This window comes from Balaenoptera ricei, chromosome 9, assembly GCF_028023285.1.
Source record: "Balaenoptera ricei isolate mBalRic1 chromosome 9, mBalRic1.hap2, whole genome shotgun sequence".
NCBI classification, from domain to species: domain Eukaryota; kingdom Metazoa; phylum Chordata; class Mammalia; order Artiodactyla; family Balaenopteridae; genus Balaenoptera; species Balaenoptera ricei.
In genome coordinates, this window is record NC_082647.1 from 66,810,721 (window position 1) to 66,828,821 (window position 18,101).

Genomic DNA, 18,101 nt, shown 5'->3' on the forward strand with positions numbered 1-18,101 from the left:
GTAATGTACTGTATTAATCAAGCTCCACTTAAATATATCAGCTGCTTTGCACCTGTGTCAGCATGTGGTCATTTCAGTACGAATATGCGTGTGGTTCGATTCACTAATTTAATGATTTGATGCTTTCTGTACGCAACAATAGTCTCTCATCAAACTATGTAAATTTTACACTGCAGTTTCCCACGGGAATAAAGAGTTTCACCATGTTGACGGAATAAAAAATATTATGGAAATATTATGATCCTTGGGCAAAATCACAGAAAGCTACACACACACCTGCAAATTAACTGAAATCAGCAGGAATATATATTTTTTAAAATTAATTAATTAATTAATTTATTTATTTATTTATTTTTGGCTGTGTTGGGTCTTCGTTTCTGTGCGAGGGCTTTCTCTAGTTGCGGCAAGCGGGGGCCACTCTTCATCGCGGTGCGCGGGCCTCTCACTATCGCGGCCTCTCTTGTTGCGGAGCACAGGCTCCAGACGCGCAGGCTCAGTAGTTGTGGCTCACGGGCCTAGTCGCTCCGAGGCATGTGGGATCTTCCCAGACCAGGGCTTGAACCCGTGTCCCCTGCATTGGCAGGCAGACTCCCAACCACTGTGCCACCAGGGAGGCCCCAGCAGGAATATTTTATGTCAGAGTCATAGTCCCATTCACAAGCTTTGAATTCTAGGCAATTCAAAGTAAAAGTATTTGTGTACAAGAGTGATTGTCTATGGGTCTCTAAAATATCCTGGGCTGTGGCCCCTCATCTCAGTTTAATCACAAAAATTCTGCTTTCTCTGTTTGACGTACTAAGTTTTTGTGTAAATCTTTCATTTAAAGAACAAATTCCTTGCCTATAAAATCTGAACTAAAGATTTGATCACCAAGTCTTGGTAAATACAAGCTTTACTTTTCAACACACACATGAAAATTTAGTAAGTATTTTCCCAGGTACATTGCATGCTTGAAATAAAATGCTTTGAAGAAGAAACTGCTCATATGTGAACCACACTGGAAGCTTACGTGTGATTTGACCTAAAAATTAAAGATTTAAATGGTGGATTGTGATAAATATTAGGTGGCTGGGCACCACAGTTGTTCACCTACTTTGCAGGAAATCCATATATTTTATAAACTTGCTGTCAGAAAAATCTGTTGTTTTACTCTTTTGACTGCTGATTTAATTGCATCCAAACAATGGCTTTTTCAGCATATGCTCCTATAATTTCTTATTAGTATTATCTACGAATAATGCTGTAAATAACATGTTTGTTTCCAATGGAGATATATGTTACAAAAATAACACCTAGGCTTTGTTCTTAGGTTAAAAAAATCTATTAGTTTTTCGTTTTTGTCATTCACATATTTAAGAGAAATATACTTTTCCTTTACACCTACTCATTTTCTTGTTTGATATTTGGAACGCTAATCCCTTCACATTTTAAGGAAAAGGAGTGTTACTAACAAGTGTTTGATCTCATCATCAGAAAGCAGGCTTTAGACATGTAGATTCATACAATACAGCAGAGCCTATTGGTTAAAAGCACAGCTTTTAGAACCATTCTGCCTGTTTGATATCACTTACTTGGCGATATTATTTACTGGCTGTGTGACCCTAGGCTGGTTACTTACCCTCTCTGTGCTATAATTTTCTCATCTGAAAATTGGGGATAATCCTAGTACCTACTTCATAGGGTTGTTGTGAATATTAAATTAGTTGTTGCATATATACAACAGTGCCAGGCATGGAGTAAGTGATATTTAAGGTTTTTGCTTTTTTTAAGCATTATGTAATTGGTAATTATTCTGTAAAAAGAAAATATAAACAAATTTGCCCTCTGTAAATGGTTAGTGTTTGTTTTTTGTGTAACAATCTCAAAATGTCATCAGATTACAACAAACAGGTATTGTCATGCTCAGGGGGCTTCAGGTTGGGGTCATGCCTGTTCTTCCCAGGACAGAGCCCAGGAGCACAGGAGGGCCCCTGAGTCGCATTTGCTAGTATGACAAGGGCAAGGCCACAGTCAACTTCACCTGCAGAGTCACACAGTAGAGGGAAGGAGCAAACCATAATCCAATTTACCATACCTTCCTAAGGATCAAGGGGGGGTTCATCCAGAATTCTTTTAAAAATTTGAACTTTGGATTAATGCATGCCTGCTGGTAATGGGTGCATTAAACTAACCCTCCCCATTACCCTTTAACGTTAACTACGGAGAACACAATTTAACCCATTTAAAATAAAAATAATGAAGCTTTGCATATGGAATATTGTTATAATATCATCTTAATGGAAAATGATTGATTCATAAAAATGACCAGACTTACTGATTTTATTAAAATAATCTTGACCTACAAAATGAAAGACGATTTAATACCCAGATCATAAACTTAAATGTCTTTAGGAACTAGGAAGGCAACAGAAATCTAGAAATCTGTGAAGCAACTTGTCATAAGGAAGTAGAATTAGAGACAACTGTGGCCAGATTGACTGTACATGGTCTCTCTAAGGCCATATGCAATGTTTATGTTAAGCACTGTCCTCCCCAAATAAGATACCCTGAGTTTGTGATACCTGATTAAACAGATAAACAATTATTTAAATCTTTAATTGCCCAAAAGGAAGAAAAAAATGGCTACCAAACTTTTTTTTTGCTATGCTCCAAATAATACAAGGCGTTTGTATCCCGTATATTAGAAAAATCACTGCTTGACTGTTTGGTCATCAAGCTTTTTTATACATTTCAGGTTGAAGAGGTTCCAGGAGAGTTCACCCAGGATGATTTAGCAGAAGATGATGTCATGTTACTAGATGCTTGGGAACAGGTAAAGCTGTATTTTGTTCATAGCAAGAGAGTGTACTTATAGTTGGGACCTGACACAACCTGCTTTGAGAAATAGCAAGTCTACTAATAAACGGACCCGTGGATTTAGGCTGTATTTAAAAGAAACTCTCCAGAGTTTGGCAAAAAATAAAACCAGTGTGGCAAGTTGGTTTCTTAATATGGAAATAATTCCACGGCTACCATCTTTGGCTGTATAGTTTTGGCCAAAAATCCCTTACTTTTCATTTATTTGTAAAATTCACTCATTCATAATTTATTCATACATTCATTCAGCCACTCATTTAAGTAATAAATGCATTAGTTGGTTGCAATGCATGGGGGGGCACGATGCTTCAGGAAGACCAAAATATTCAGAATTTCTCTTGAAATTTGACAAAAAGTCCTAGGAGACCCCTTCCCTGGGGAAGGAATAGACACAGAATAGTTTTGAATCTACACAGTAAAATATATTACTGTTATGTATATATCTTTATTTGATAGAAAATTAATGGCGATTTTATATGTCACATCTGTTAGTTGTTTTCTCCTGTGAAAGGGAAAAATAAATATGTTAGGAGCTAAATCATATAGAACAATTATAAAACACTTATCTGAATTAGGCCTAGTCTTAGAGCCAACCACAGAGACTTGTTACTTTTAGGTTTGTTCTTACTTGCTAAGTCATTCAGTTATATTACAACTTAGCTTCTTGGTTTAGAATTACCATATTTGAGTTTGGGATCTAGTCACAGATTCTCCCTAAGTGAATGGATCACTTATTTCTAGATGTGAAATTTAAAACCTTATGTCAATAAAACACCTTTGTGTATTTAAGAATTATAAGAATGTTTCCTTATTCAGAAGAATTTAATCTTTTCCATTTGTAGTCAGCTCTGTTGCTTCCATAATCATGGATACTTCAGAATATTTCCTGTACTACACTTCATTTGTTTTTCAATCATACTTTTCATTTACATGGCCATGCTGTCATGGTTTGTTCTGTCCCTGCAAGCAAATATTCTAGCACTTTCAGTATGCATTATAATGTAATCAAAACTAATTGGACCAAAATTTCTCTGCCAACAAATGATTTTAAAGTGATTTAAATATAAGGGAATTCAGGAGAATTTTTCATCATTGAAGCAGAAAACCTACACATTTGACAAGAAGGATACATACAGAACATATATCTGTTTTTAAGAATCAGTATTTAAATATTAAACATTATAGCACTTTTACCAAAGTGTGACAGGATACAATACCATAGGACAAGAACCCTAGGGCTAAGTTAGGTGATCCTAAAGGGAGTCTGTGGTGCCCACAAACAAGCTACATATGGTTTCCCCAGGGTAATAGTATGGGTATACTGACTGCCTTACACACCCCACGGTTGAGTGCAAAAAAACAGCCAATGTGTGGTTTTAAGGAAAGCTCACTTAATAACTAGAAAATACTATATAAACATAAAATACCAGAATGTGAAATCTGGAGTCAAACTGGCTGGATATAAATTTAGACGTCTCTTAGTAAGTGTATACATTAGGAAAATGATTGAACCTCTCTGCACCTCCATCTCCACACCCCTGACTTTGGGGTTGTTGTGAAGATTAAGTGGGATTGTATGAGAAGCACTTTGCATAAGGCTTGCACCACGTCTACACTCCCAAAACAATGTGTATTATTATTGCTTCATTTTTCAGATTTTTATTTGGATTGGAAAAGACGCCAATGAAGTTGAGAGATCAGAATCTCTGAAGTCTGGTAAGCTAGATCCCGTGGGCAATTATGACAGTAATTCTGAACAGGTGTTACCAAGTTCCTGACCTCTTTTTACCACGTCCTCCAAAACCACGTATCAAAACCAAGAAGAATCTTAGCTTTCATCTTCAGAACTAAAGAGAAATGGAATTTTTTTTAAACTGAAGAATTTCAGAAAAGGAACAAGAAAAATATTTTGTTATGTAATTTAGGATGTAATTATATCAATTTAATCTGAAAATTTTTAATTCACTTAAACACTTTTTTTTTATTATGGAAATAGTAAAACCTCCATAACTGTGGTAATTTAGATTTTTTTTTTAACATCTTTATTGGAGTATAATTGCTTTACAATGGTGTGTTAGTTTCTGCTTTATGACAAAGTGAATCAGTTATACATATACATATGTTCCCATATCTCTTCCCTCTTGCATCTCCCTCCCTCCCACCCTCCCTATCCCACCCCTCTAGGTGGTCACAAAGCACCGAGCTGATCTCCCTGTGCTATGCGGCTGCTTCCCACTAGCTATCTATTTTACGTTTGATAGTGTATATATGTCCATGCCACTCTCTCACTTTGTCCCAGCTTACCCTTCCCCCTCCCCGTGTCCTCAAGTCCATTCTCTAGTAGGTCTGTGTCTTTATTCCCATCTTGCCCCTAGGTTCTTCATGACCTTTTTTTTTTCTTTCTTAGATTCCATATATATGTGTTAGCTTACAGTATTTGTTTTTCTCTTTCTGACTTACTTCACTCTGTATGACAGACTCTAGGTCCATCCACCTCACTGCAAATAACTCAATTTCGTTTATTTTTATGGCGAGTAATACTCCATTGTATATATGTGCCACATCTTCTTTATCCATTCATCTGTCATTGGACACTTAGGTTGCTTCCATGTCCTGGCTATTGTAAATAGAGCTGCAATGAACATTTTGGTACATGACTTTTTTGAATTATGGTTTTCTCAGGGTATATGCCCAGTAGTGGGATTGCTGGGTCGTATGGTAGTTCTATTTTTAGTTTTTTAAGGAACCTCCATAGTGTTCTCCATAGTGGCTGTATCAATTTACATTCCCACCAACAGTGCAAGAGGGTTCCCTTTTCTCCACACCCTCTCCAGCATTAATTGTTTGTAGATCTTTTGATGATGGCCATTCTGACAGGTGTGAGATGATATCGCATTGTAGTTTTGATTTGCATTTCTCTAATGATTAATGATGTTGAGCATTCTTTCATGTGTTTGTTGGCCATCTGTATGTTTTCTTTGGAGAAATGTCTATTTAGGTCTTCTGCCCATTTTTGGATTGGGTTGTTTGTTTTTTTGATATTGAGCTGCATGAGCTGCTTGTAAATTTTGGAGATTAACCCTTTGTCAGTTGTTTCATTCGCAAATATTTTCTCCCATCGTGAGGGTTGTCTTTTCGCCTTGTTTATGGTTTCCTTTGCTGTGCAAAAGCTTTTAAGCTTCATTAGGTCCCATTTGTTTATTTTTGTTTTTATTTCCATTTCTCTACGAGGTAGGTCAAAAAGGATCTTGCTGTGATTTATGTCATAGAGTGTTCTGCCTATGTTTTCCTCTAGGAGTTTCATAGTGTCTGGCCTTACATTTAGGTCTTTAATCCATTTTGAGTTTATTTTTGTGTATGGTGTTAGGGAGTGTTCTAATTTCATACTTTTATATGTAGCTGTCCAGTTTTCCCAGCACCACTTATTGAACAGGCTGTCTTTTCTCCACTGTGTATTCTTGCCTCCTTTATCAAAGATAAGGTGACCATATGTGTGTGGGTTTATCTCTGGGCTTTCTATCCTGTTCCATTGATCTATATTTCTGTTTTTGTGCCAGTATCATACTGTCTTGATTAGTGTAGCTTTGCAGTATAGTCTGAAGTCAGAGAGCCTGATTCCTCCAGCTCCGTTTTTCTTTCTCAAGATTGCTTTGGCTATTTGGGGTCTTTTGTGTTTCCATACAAATTGTGATATTTTTTGTTCTAGTTCTGTGAAAAATGCCAGTGGTAGTTTGATAGGGATTGCATTGAATCTGTAGATTGCTTTGGGTAGTAGACTCATTTTCACAATGTTGATTCTTCCAATCCAAGAACATGGTATATCTCTCCATCTATTTGTATCATCTTTAATTTCTTTCATCAGTGTCTTATAATTTTCTGCATACAGGTCTTTTGTCTCCTTAGGTAGGTTTATTCCTAGATATTTTATTCTTTTTGTTGCAGTGGTAAATGGGAGTGTTTTCTTAATTTCACTTTCAGATTTTTTATCATTAGTGTATAGGAATGCAAGAGATTTCTGTGCATTAATTTTGTATCCTGCTACTTTCCCAAATTCAATGATTAGCTCTAGTAGTTTTCTGGTAGCATCTTTAGGGTTCTCTATGTATAGTGTCATGTCATCTGCAGACAGTGACAGCTCTACTTCTTCTTTTCCGAGTTGGATTCCTTTTATTTCTTTTTCTTCTCTGATTGCTGTGGCTAAAACTCCAAAACTATGTTGAATAATAGTGGTGAGAGTGGGCAACCTTGTCTTGTTCCTGATCTTAGTGGAAATGGTTTCAGTTTCTCACCATTGAGGATGATGTTGGCTGTGGGTTTGTCATATATGGCCTTTATTATGTTGAGGAAAGTTCCCTCTATGCCTACTTTCTGCAGGGCTTTTATCGTAAATGGGTGTTGAATTTTGTCGAAAGCTTTCCCTGCATCTATTGAGATGATCATATGGTTTTTCTCCTTCAATTTGTCAATATGGTGTATCACATTGATTGATTTGCGTATATAGAAGAATCCTTGCATTCCTGGGATAAACCCCACTTGATCATGGTGTATGATCCTTTTAATGTGCTGTTGGATTCTGTTTGCTAGTATTTTGTTGAGGATTTGTGCATCTATGTTCATCAGTGATATTGGCCTGTAGTTTTCTTTCTTTGTGACATGTTTGTCTGGTTTTGGTATCAGGGTGATGGTGGCCTCGTAGAATGAGTTTGGGAGTGTTCCTCCATCTGCTATATTTTGGAAGAGTTTGAGAAGGATAGGTGTTAGCTCTTCTCTAAATGTTTGATAGAATTCGCCTGTGAAGCCATCTGGTCCTGGGCTTTTGTTTGTTGGAAATTTTTAAATCACAGTTTCAATTTCAGTGCTTGTGATTGGTCTGTTCATATTTTCTATTTCTTCCTGGTTCAATCTTGGAAGGTTGTGCACTTCTAAGAATTTGTCCATTTCTTCCAGGTTGTCCATTTTATTGGCATAGAGTTGCTTGTAGTAATCTCTCATGATCCTTGGTATTTCTGCAGTGTCAGTGGTTACTTCTCCTTTTTCATTTCTAATTCTATTGATTTGAGTCTTCTCCCTTTTTTTCTGGATGAGTCTGGCTAATGGTTTATCAATTTTGTTTATCTTCTCAAAGAACCAGCTTTTAGTTTTATTGATCTTTGCTATCGTTTCCATAATTTCTTTTTGATTTATTTCTCATCTGATCATTATGATTTCTTTCCTTCTGCTAACTTGCGGTGTTTTTTGTTCTTCTTTCTCTAATTGCTTTAGGTGTAAGGTTAGGTTGTTTATTTGAGATGTTTCTTGTTTCTTAAGGTAGGATTGTATTGCTATGAACTTCCCTCTTAGAACGGCTTTTGCTGCATCCCATAGGTTTTGGGTCATTGTGTTTTCATTATCATTTGTTTCTAGGTATTTTTTGATTTCCTCTTTGATTTCTCCAGTGATCTCTTGGTTATTAAGTAGTGTGTTGTTTAGCCTCCACGTGTTTGTATTTCTTACAGATTTTTTCCTGTAATTGATATCTAGTCTCATAGCGTTGTGGTCGGAAAAGATACTTGATACAATTTCAATTTTCTTAAATTTACCAAGGCTTGATTTGTGACCCAAGATATGATCTATCCTGGAGAATGTTCCATGAGCACTTGAGAAGAATGTGTATTCTGTTGTTTTTGGATGGAATGTCCTATAAATATCAATTAAGTCCATCTTGTTTAATGTATCATTTAAAGCTTGTGTTTCCTTATTTATTTTCATTTTGGATGATCTGTCCATTGGTGAAAGTGGGGTGTTAAAGTCCCCTACTATGATTGTGTTACTGTCGATTTCCCCTTTTATGGCTGTATTTGCCTTATGTATTGAGGTGCTCCTGTGTTGGGTGCATAAATATTTACAATTGTTATATCTTCTTGGATCGATCCCTTGATCATTATGTAGTGTCCTTCTTTGTCTCTTGTAATAGTCTTTATTTTAAAGTCTATTCTGTCTTATATGAGAATTGCTACTCCAGCTTTCTTTTGATTTCCATTTGCATGGAATATCTTTTTCCATCCCCTCACTTTCAGTCTGTATGTGTCCCTAGGTCTGAAGTGGGTCTCTTGTAGACAGCATATATACGGGTTTTGCTTTTGTATCCATTCAACCAGTCTATGTCTTTTGGTTGGAGCATTTAATCCATTTACATTTAAGGTAGTTATCGCTATGTATGTTCCTATTACCATTTTATTAATTGTTTTGGGTTTGTTATTGTAGGTCTTTTCCTTCTCTTGTGTTTCCTGCCTAGAGAAGTTCCTTTAGCATTTTTTGTAAAGCTGGTTTGGTGGTGCTGAATTCTCTTAGCTTTTGCTTGTTTGTAAAGGTTTTAATTTCTCCATCAAATCTGAATGAGATCCTTGCTGGGTAGAGTAATCTTGGTTGTAGGTTTTTCTCCTTCATCACTTTAAATATGTCCTGCCACTCCCTTCTGGCTTGCAGAGTTTCTGCTGAAAGATCAGCTGTTAACCTTATGGGGATTCCCGTATTTGTTATTTGTTGTTTTTCCCTTGCTGCTTTTAATATTTTGTCTTTGTATTTAATTTTTGATAGTTTGATTAATATGTGTCTTGGCGTGTTTCTCCTTGGATTTATCCTGTATGGGACTCTCTGCGCTTCCTGGACTGGATTTACTAATTCCTTTCCCATATTAGGGAAGTTTTCAACTCTAATCTCTTCAAATACTTTCTCAGTCCCTTTCTTTTTCTCATCTTCTTCTGGGACTCCTATAATTTGAATGTTGGTGCGTTTAATGTTGTTCCAGAGGTCTGTGAGACTGTCCTCAGTTCTTTTCATTCTTTTTTCTTTATTCTGCTCTGCAGTAGTTATTTCCACTATTTTATCTTCCAGGTCACTTATCCGTTCTTCTGCCTCAGTTATTCTGCTATTGATCCCTTCTAGAGAATTTTAAATTTCATTTATTGTGTTGTTCATCATTGTTTGTTTGCTCTTTAGTTCTTCTAGGTCCTTGTTAAACGTTTCTTGTATTTTCTCTATTCTATTTCCAAGATTTTGGATCACCTTTACTATCATTTTTCTGAATTCTTTTTCAGGTAGACTGCCCATTTCCTCTTCATTTGTTAGGTCTGGTGGGTTTTTGCCTTGCTCTTTCATCTGCTGTGTGTTTTTCTGTCTTCTCATTTTGCTTAACTTACTGTGTTTGGGGTCTCCTTTTCGCAGGCTGCAGGTTTGTAGTTCCCGTTGTTTTTGGTGTCTGTCCCCAGTGGCTAAGGTTGGTTCAGTGGGTTGTGTAGGCTTCCTAGTGGAGGGGACTAGTGCCTGTGTTCTGGTGGATGAGGCTGGATCTTGTCTTTCTGGTGGGCAGGTCCACGTCTGGTGGTGTGTTTTAGGGTGTCTGTGGGCTTATGATTTTAGGCAGCCTCTCTGCTAATGGATGGGGCTGTGTTCCTGTCCTGCTAGTTGTTTGGCATAGGGTGTCCAGCCCTATAGCTTGCTGGTCATTGAGTGAAGCTGGGTCTTGGTGTTGAGTTGGAGATCTCTGGGAGATTTCTGCCATTTGATATTACATGGAGCTGGGAGGTCTCTTGTGGATCAGTGTCCTGAAGTTGGCTCTCCCACCTCAGAGGCACAGCCCTGATGCCTGGCTGGAGCACCAAGAGCCTTTCATCCACGTGGCTCAGAATAAAAGGGAGAAAAAAATAGAAAGAAAGAAGATACAATAAAATAAAGTAAAATAAAATAAAATAGTTATTAAAATAAGAAATAAAAAATAATTTTTAAGAAAAATATTTTTAAAAGTAAAAAAAAAAAAACAATGGACGGATAGAACCCTAGGACAAATGGCAAAAGCAAAGCTATACAGACAAAATCACACACAGTAGCATACACATACACACTCACAAAAAGAGAAAAAGGGAGAAAAAATATATATATATCTTTGCTCCCAAAGCCCACCTCCTCAATTTGGGATGATTCGTTGTCTATTCAGGTATTCCACAGATGCAGGTACATCAAGTTGATTGTGGAGATTTAATTTGCTGCTTCTGAGGCTGCTGGGAGAGATTTCCCTTTCTATTCTTTGTTGGCACAGCTCCTGGGGTTCAGCTTTGGATTTGGACCCGCCTCTGCGTGTAGGTCGCCTGGGCGCGTCTGTTCTTCACTCAGACAGGACGGGGTTAGAGGAGCAGCTGATTCGGGGGCTCTGGCTCACTCAGGCCGGGGGAGGGAGGGGTACGGATGCGGGGTGAGCCTGCAGCGGCAGAGGCCGGCGTGATGTTGCACCAGCCTGAGGCATGCCGTGCGTTCTCCTGGGGAAGTTGTCCCCGGATCACGGGAGCCTGGCCGTGGCGGGCTGCACAGGCTCCCGGGAGGGGATAGTGACCTGTGCTCGCACACAGGCTTCTTGGTGGCGGCAGCAGCAGCCTTAGCGTCTCATGCCTGTCTCTGGGGTCCGCGCTGAGAGCCGCGGCTCGCGCCCGTCTATGGAGCTCCTTTAAGGGGCGCTCTGAATCCCCTCTCCTTGCGCACCAAGAAACAAAGAGGCAAGAAAAAGTCTCTTGCCTCTTCGGCAGCTCCAGACATTTTCCCGGACTCCCTCCCGGCTAGCTGTGGCACATTAGCCCTTTTCAGGCTGTGTTCACGCAGCCAACCCCAGTCCTCTCCCTGGGATCCAACTGAAGCCCAAGCCTCAGCTCCCAACCCCCACCCGCCCCGGCAGGTGAGCAGACAAGCCTCTCGGGCTGGTGAGTGCTGGTCGGCACTGATCCTCTGTGCGGGAATCTCTCTGCTTTGCCCTCCGCACCCCTGTGGCTGCGCTCTCCTCCATGGCTCCGAAGCTTCCTCCCTCCGCCACCCGCAGTCTCTGCCCGAGACGGGGCTTCTTAGTGTGTGGAGACCTTTCCTCCTTCACAGCTCCCTCCCACTGGTGCAGGTCCTGTCCCTATTCTTTTGTCTCTTTTTTCTTTTTTCTTTTGACCTACCCAGGTACGTGGGGAGTTTCTTGCCTTTTGGGAGGTCTAAGTTCTTCTGCCAGTGTTCAGCGGGTGTTCTGTAGGAGTTGTTCCACATGTAGATGTATTTCTGATGTATTTGTGGAGAGGAAGGTGATCTCCGCGTCTTACTCTTCCGCCATCTTGAAGCTCCTCCAACTTAGATTTTTATAAATTCCTTTTGAGGAATGCTGTTTTTTCTGGCACAGTTTTTTTGTGTGTGTTTGTGGGTTTTTTTTTTTTGTATTATTGCAAAGTAAAGAATAATTATGCTGTAAGAATAATTCCATAAAATTTGGAATTTTTTCAGGCAATAATGAGACTCTCGTGCACATTCCATGGCAGATGAGAGAAGACAATAAGGAATTGTTCATATGGAGTAGCATTGGCTACTTTAGGGCAATGAAAATTTGATTTATTACTTTTATTGGCAGGCTTTTCATTCTTTATTTTACTTTAATTGAAACTAACTTTGTCTTTTAAACTCTTTTTAGCCAAAATATACCTTGAGACAGACCCTTCTGGAAGAGACAAGGGGACGCCGATTGTCATCATAAAACAGGGCCATGAGCCATCTACATTCACAGGCTGGTTCCTGGGCTGGGATTCCAGCAGGTGGTAAACTGAGTTTTGTAGGAAAAAGCAAGCAAACAAACATTATGGGGCAGCTGTCCCATTGCTGTTTGGTGGGGAGAAAGGGGGAGTTGTTTGTTTGTTTGACTTTAGAAAATTAACCTCAGCCATGTGGCTATTTTTTAATGCTTAGTACTGGTTTGAAATTTCTTTTAAACTGGAATTTTCTTACGTTAATGTTTTTAAATAACTTAAAGTAAACTTTTGTTATGGACCAGTATTAGCTCTGCTGGATGCTGGCTTATATCTTTTATATGACCTTTTAAAGGAGAAAAGCTATGCGCAGTCTAGGGGAGTTTGTCAGGAAATTTTACAATTCAGGAGGGATTAGCCAAACTTGTACTTTAATATATCAGAGAAGAAAGTTATAAATGCCTTTGAGGTTATTCTCCTTTCTGTGTGTTGTGTTCAGAAGAATCGCATAGTTGCAGTAAGGTTTCCATTAAGATAGCTTTAAAAGTTTGTTGTTTCCTTCTTTAGCCAATGTGACTTTGATACCATTAACTCTTAAGTGTCATTTTCTTTTTTTTTTTTTAAGTTTTTGGCCGCACCCCACGGCATGTGGGATCTTAGTTCCCCAACCAGGGATTGAACCCACGCCTCCTGCATTGGAAGGCAGAGTCTTAACCACTGGAACACCGGGGAAGTCCCAAGTGTCATTTTCTAGGAGAAACTTTACCTTTTTGGCCTTTTAAAAAGCCTTTGAAAGCACAGCTCTTTCATGACAAAATAATTTGTATTCATATCCACTTTTATATATATCTATATATTTGACAGTACATGTTTAATATCACAAAAGATATGTACAAAAATATCTCACTAATCCTGTCTTTCCTCATTAAAATACATCTTTTTGAAAAGGTTGTTGTGACATTTTATTCAAGTGTGATGTGTCAGTTAATTACACAGTTAACCTTAAGGTTACAAATACTTTTATGCATAAATAAATATGAATTTAATTTAAAAAAATTCATTCTCATTACATAGTCAAAATTAAACTTTTCCATGGTTATATAATTTTCAACTTTAAATGCCACAGTGCAAATGAAACCTGGGTCCTGTTAAAAAATACACAGAAGCATATTAACAGTTTTAAGAGGTTTTTTTGAGCAAAAATCGATTTGGATCGGGCAGCGCCAAACCGAACACTCCAGGGAGACTTTCGTGGAGAAAAGGAGGAAACAAAGCAAGGAAATTACTAGTGATTGGCTACAGCTTGAAGCCTAGTTGACTGTGATTGGTTGTGCGTAGGTTTGGATTTCGTAACCGTGAGGCATTTACAGGCTTAGATTTTGATTTGCATAAGTCGGCTGCCACGGCGTTGGAGCCGCCGCAGTCTAATTCCTCCTCGCTTAACTAGACAGAAAACAGGCTTTGGGGCCGAAGACGGCGCTCCAGGAAAACAGAAACCGGCTTTGGTGGTAAGCTACGGGGTGGCTGGGTGGGGAGGGGAAGCTATACTTCCATGGGAAGGGGAATCAGAACAGAGACGGCGTCTGAGGAATTCTCACCCTCTCGCTGGGGAAATGAAGGGCTGTGTGTCTCAGATTTGGTCCTGGCCTGGGTCCTGGCCTGAGAACGTGGACCCGCGTCCATTATGGCCTGAAGGTGGATGGATGGTCTTGCGGGGACCTGGGGCTTAGGTGGGTGGTAGGGAAGCAGTGAGAAGCTGTACTTCCAGGGACTGTTCATTCATTTAATAAATATTTATTAGGCATCTGCTTGGTGTCAGGCGCTCTAGGGTCCAACGTGAATGAAACTGACAAAATCCCAATGGTCATGGAGTTTATATTCCAGGGAAGAGGTTAAGAAAAACAAAATCAATATATTATAAAAATATATTAGAAGATAAGTTCTGTGGAGGGAAAAAGATAAGGAAGGAGGCTAGGAAATACTTGGATAAGAGTGAGGTGGGGTACAGATTTCATAGGGTGCTTAGGCAGGAGCGAACCTTGTGATCACACCTGAGCAGAAGAAATGCCAAGTACTAAGGCCTGGAGGTGGGAGCAAGCCCCGTATAATGGGGCTGAAGTCTCAGGAAGCGGGGAGATTCCTTGGGGTTCTCTCCTGTCACCCCTGGGCTACAAAACATTCATCTTCAGCAGACCTGCTGTTTAAGCCTGAGTTGTGAAAAGGTTGCTTTCCCAAATCTCAAACCCAAGTACTCAGAGGCAGGGATGGTGATGCCCGACGAGGCAGGCGCGGCATCAGCGCCAGCAGTGTGGGGAGGATGTAGCCATGGGGGGTGTTCACAGAGATTACCAGCAACAACAGCCGCTGTATCAGGAAGGCTCACGAGTCCTGTGTTAGTGAACTGAAGGGCTGCTGCTGGAGAGAGGGGATGAAGAGCATTTGTAAAAATTACCTGGAAAGGGTGAGCTAGGGAGTTGCTGTTTTCATTTCACACCTAAAACTGATGTGGCTGGAAAAAAACACCTGCAACACGTGTGAAGTCAGTCTCGGGGAGGGGAACCAATCTCTTCTAAAAAGGCGAATTTGGTGGATTATAGAAGGGCCGTTGTTCTATGATATTGTGTAGTCTTAAAGCTCCAGTTATAAAAATAGAACTGCCATATGACTCAGCAATCCCACTGCGGGGCATATACCCTGAGAAAACCATAATTCAAAAAGAGTCATGTACCACAATGTTCATTGCAGCTCTATTTACAATAGCCAGGATATGGAAGCAGCCTGAGTGTCCATTGACAGATGAATGGATAAAGAAGATGTGGCACATATATACAATGGAATATTACTCAGCCATAAAAAGAAACACAATTGAGTTATTTGCAGTGAGATGGATGGACCTAGAGACTGTCATACAGAGTGAAGTAAGTCAGAAAGAGGAAAATACCATATGCTAACACATATATTTGGAATCTAAAAAAAAAAAATGGTTCTGTTGAACATAGGGGCAGGAGAGGAATAAAGACACAGACGTAGAGAATGGTCTTGAGGACACGGGGAGGGGGAAGGGTAAGCTGGGACGAAATGAGAGAGTGGCAGTGACATATATACACTACCAAATGTAAAATAAATAGCTAGTGGGAAGCAGCTGCATAGCACAGGGAGACCACCTAGAGGGGTGGGATAGAGAGGGTGGGAGGGAGACACAAGAGGGAGGGGATATGAGGATATATGTGTATGTATAGCTGATTCACTTTGTTATAAAGCAGAAACTAACACACCATTGTAAAGCGATTATACTCCAGTAAAGATGTTAAAAAACAAGAAAACAAAAACAAAAAAACCCTCCAGTTATATGTAAACCCACAGAGAAATCAGTCTCTTGGATTTGAAAAGCAGTTTCATATAGCCTAATTAATAAATATAAAAGTCTCATAATTTTTCTATTTTTCTTGAATAGAACTATTGCTTGCTAATTTTTAACATGAAACATTAGCTTTCTTGCCTCTGATTTTCCTGAAAGATTTTTGGGATGAAAAATCATAACAAATTTAGCCTTCAGCTACTAGTGCTTTCCAGACCTTTCTTTGCTTCAAATAATATAGCACACTGGTTTTTCTGTGAAATTTGTGACAGGAAAAAAAAATTAGTGAATCTAGGAAAACCAAGTGCTAATCAGAAATCAGTATTCTAGTCAGAAGTAGCATATTTCAGGAATTTCAAATAAGGTTAGATTATGACATTAACTTTGAGCAGAAGAGCAGGAAACAAGGAACCTGTGTAAAGTGAACTATTGTTTTGTCGTCTTAGCATTGTTTGTTTGTTTTCCAAGACCATCAGAGAATTGGCTTCAAAATAACTTCTATATTGGACAGATTACTCACAGAGATTAAATTTTAGTCAAAATAAAAGAATATTAGTATTCATTATATATACAGGATGGGTATATTGTTGTTCAAAAAAATATATTTTCAAAACGTTTTTTCTTGCTGTTATCTTCAGATTTTTTTCTCCATTATGATTTCTCCCCTTTTAGTTTTAAAGAGTTACGTTAGGTATTTTAAAAGTATGTTACGTATTTTATATATTCTCTAAAATAGTTCTCTCTCTGAAAACCATCCTTATTATGCTACCTAAAATATTAATGCTGAAATATTTTAAAGATTGGATCCACATTTTATTGTATATGCCTGGATAAATTCCATATGATTCAAAAATTTGGATGTGAAAATGAAACTGAAAATAATAGATGAAAACATGGAAGTCCACTGTAATGGGGAAATCATCTCTCAAGAACTGACAGAAGAAGAAAATCAGTAAGGACCCAGAGGTCTCCAACAGCATTCTCAGCCAATTTAACCCAATCAATGTGTACTGAACACTCCACCAATAATGGCAGCATAGCTGTTTTTTAAGGGCACTTAAATTATTTGCCAAAAGAGAAAATATTCTGGGCCATAAAACAAATTTCAACAAATTTGAAGTATTGAAATCATACAAACTATGTTCTCTAACTATAATGGAATTAAAGTAGAAATTCATAACAGGCAGATATCTTGCTAATTTTCACATATTTGGATAAATGGAAAAATCACAAGGGAAATAAGAAAATATTTTTATTTCAATGAAAATTGAAATACAGCCTATTAAAATGTGTGGGATACAGCTAACTCAGGGCTTAAAAGAAATTTTATAGCATTAAATGCTAACATTAGATGAATAGAAAGGCCTCAAATCAATGATGTAAGCTTCCACCTTAAGAAACTAAAAGAAGAGTAAATTAAACCTAAAGAAAGCAAAGAGAAGAAAATGACTAATACAGAAAATGGGGGAAAAGATAAATTACTAAAATCAGGAATAAAAGAAGGGTATCACCACAGAACCTATGGACACTGAAGAGAAAATAAGAAACATAATTTTATGCTTATAAATCTGACATTGATGAAATGGGTAAATTCTTTGGGAGACACAAACTACTAAAGTTAACTAAGGAAGAAACAGAACTTAAGTAGCAACACATACACACACATTAAACAAATTTAATTCATAGGTAAACCCCTGTGGCAGAGAAAAGCCTAGGCCTTATTAGGCTTCACTGGTGACTTCTGTCAACATTTGAAAAAGCAATTAAACCAATTCTATACAAACTGTTTCCAATAATAGAAGATGAGGCCAGTATTACCCTGATATCAGAACTAAACAAAGTGATTATAAGAAAGGAATACTATATGCCCGTATTCCTCAATACATAGAGGTAAAAATCTTTAAAGTTTATCAAATTGAATCGGTTTTGTTCCAGGAATCCATTTTAACATTTAAAAATTAAGAATTCTCCATATTAATAGACTAAAAGGGAAAAACCATATGAACCATATGAACGTCTGAATAGGTACAGAAAAGCATTTGATAAAATTCAGCAACCACTGATAATGAAAACTCTCAGCAAATGTATAAAATGGAAGTTCCTCAATCTTAAAACGGGTATCTATGAAAAAATGTACAGCTGACATATTTAAGAGCAGAAGACCAAATTTTTCCCACTAGGATCTGGAACATGATACAGAAGTTTGTTTTCATCTCTTCTGTGTTTTACTGGAGGTCCTAGCCAGGCGGAGAAGGCAGGGTTTCTCAGTCTTGGTACTACTGATATTTTGATAGTTCTTTGCTCTTTGGGCTGTCCGGGCATTAGAGGATGACTAGGATCATCTCTGGCCTCTGCTTAACAGAAAACCG

At 38.4% G+C, this 18,101-nt stretch overlaps 1 protein-coding gene across 2 annotated transcripts in view; it reads left to right on the top strand.

Moving 5' to 3' along the window:
- SCIN (scinderin) overlaps positions 1–13,321 on the top strand; it is an 81,636-nt gene extending 68,315 nt beyond the window's left edge. For both annotated transcript variants that reach the window (XM_059933942.1, XM_059933943.1), the window contains exons 14-16: positions 2,735–2,812; positions 4,512–4,572; positions 12,323–13,321. In XM_059933942.1, coding sequence (XP_059789925.1) covers positions 2,735–2,812; positions 4,512–4,572; positions 12,323–12,450 — 267 coding nt within the window. In that variant the 3' untranslated portion in view covers positions 12,451–13,321. The remainder of the gene's footprint in view (positions 1–2,734; positions 2,813–4,511; positions 4,573–12,322) is intronic.
- The last annotated feature ends 4,780 nt before the right edge of the window (positions 13,322–18,101 follow it).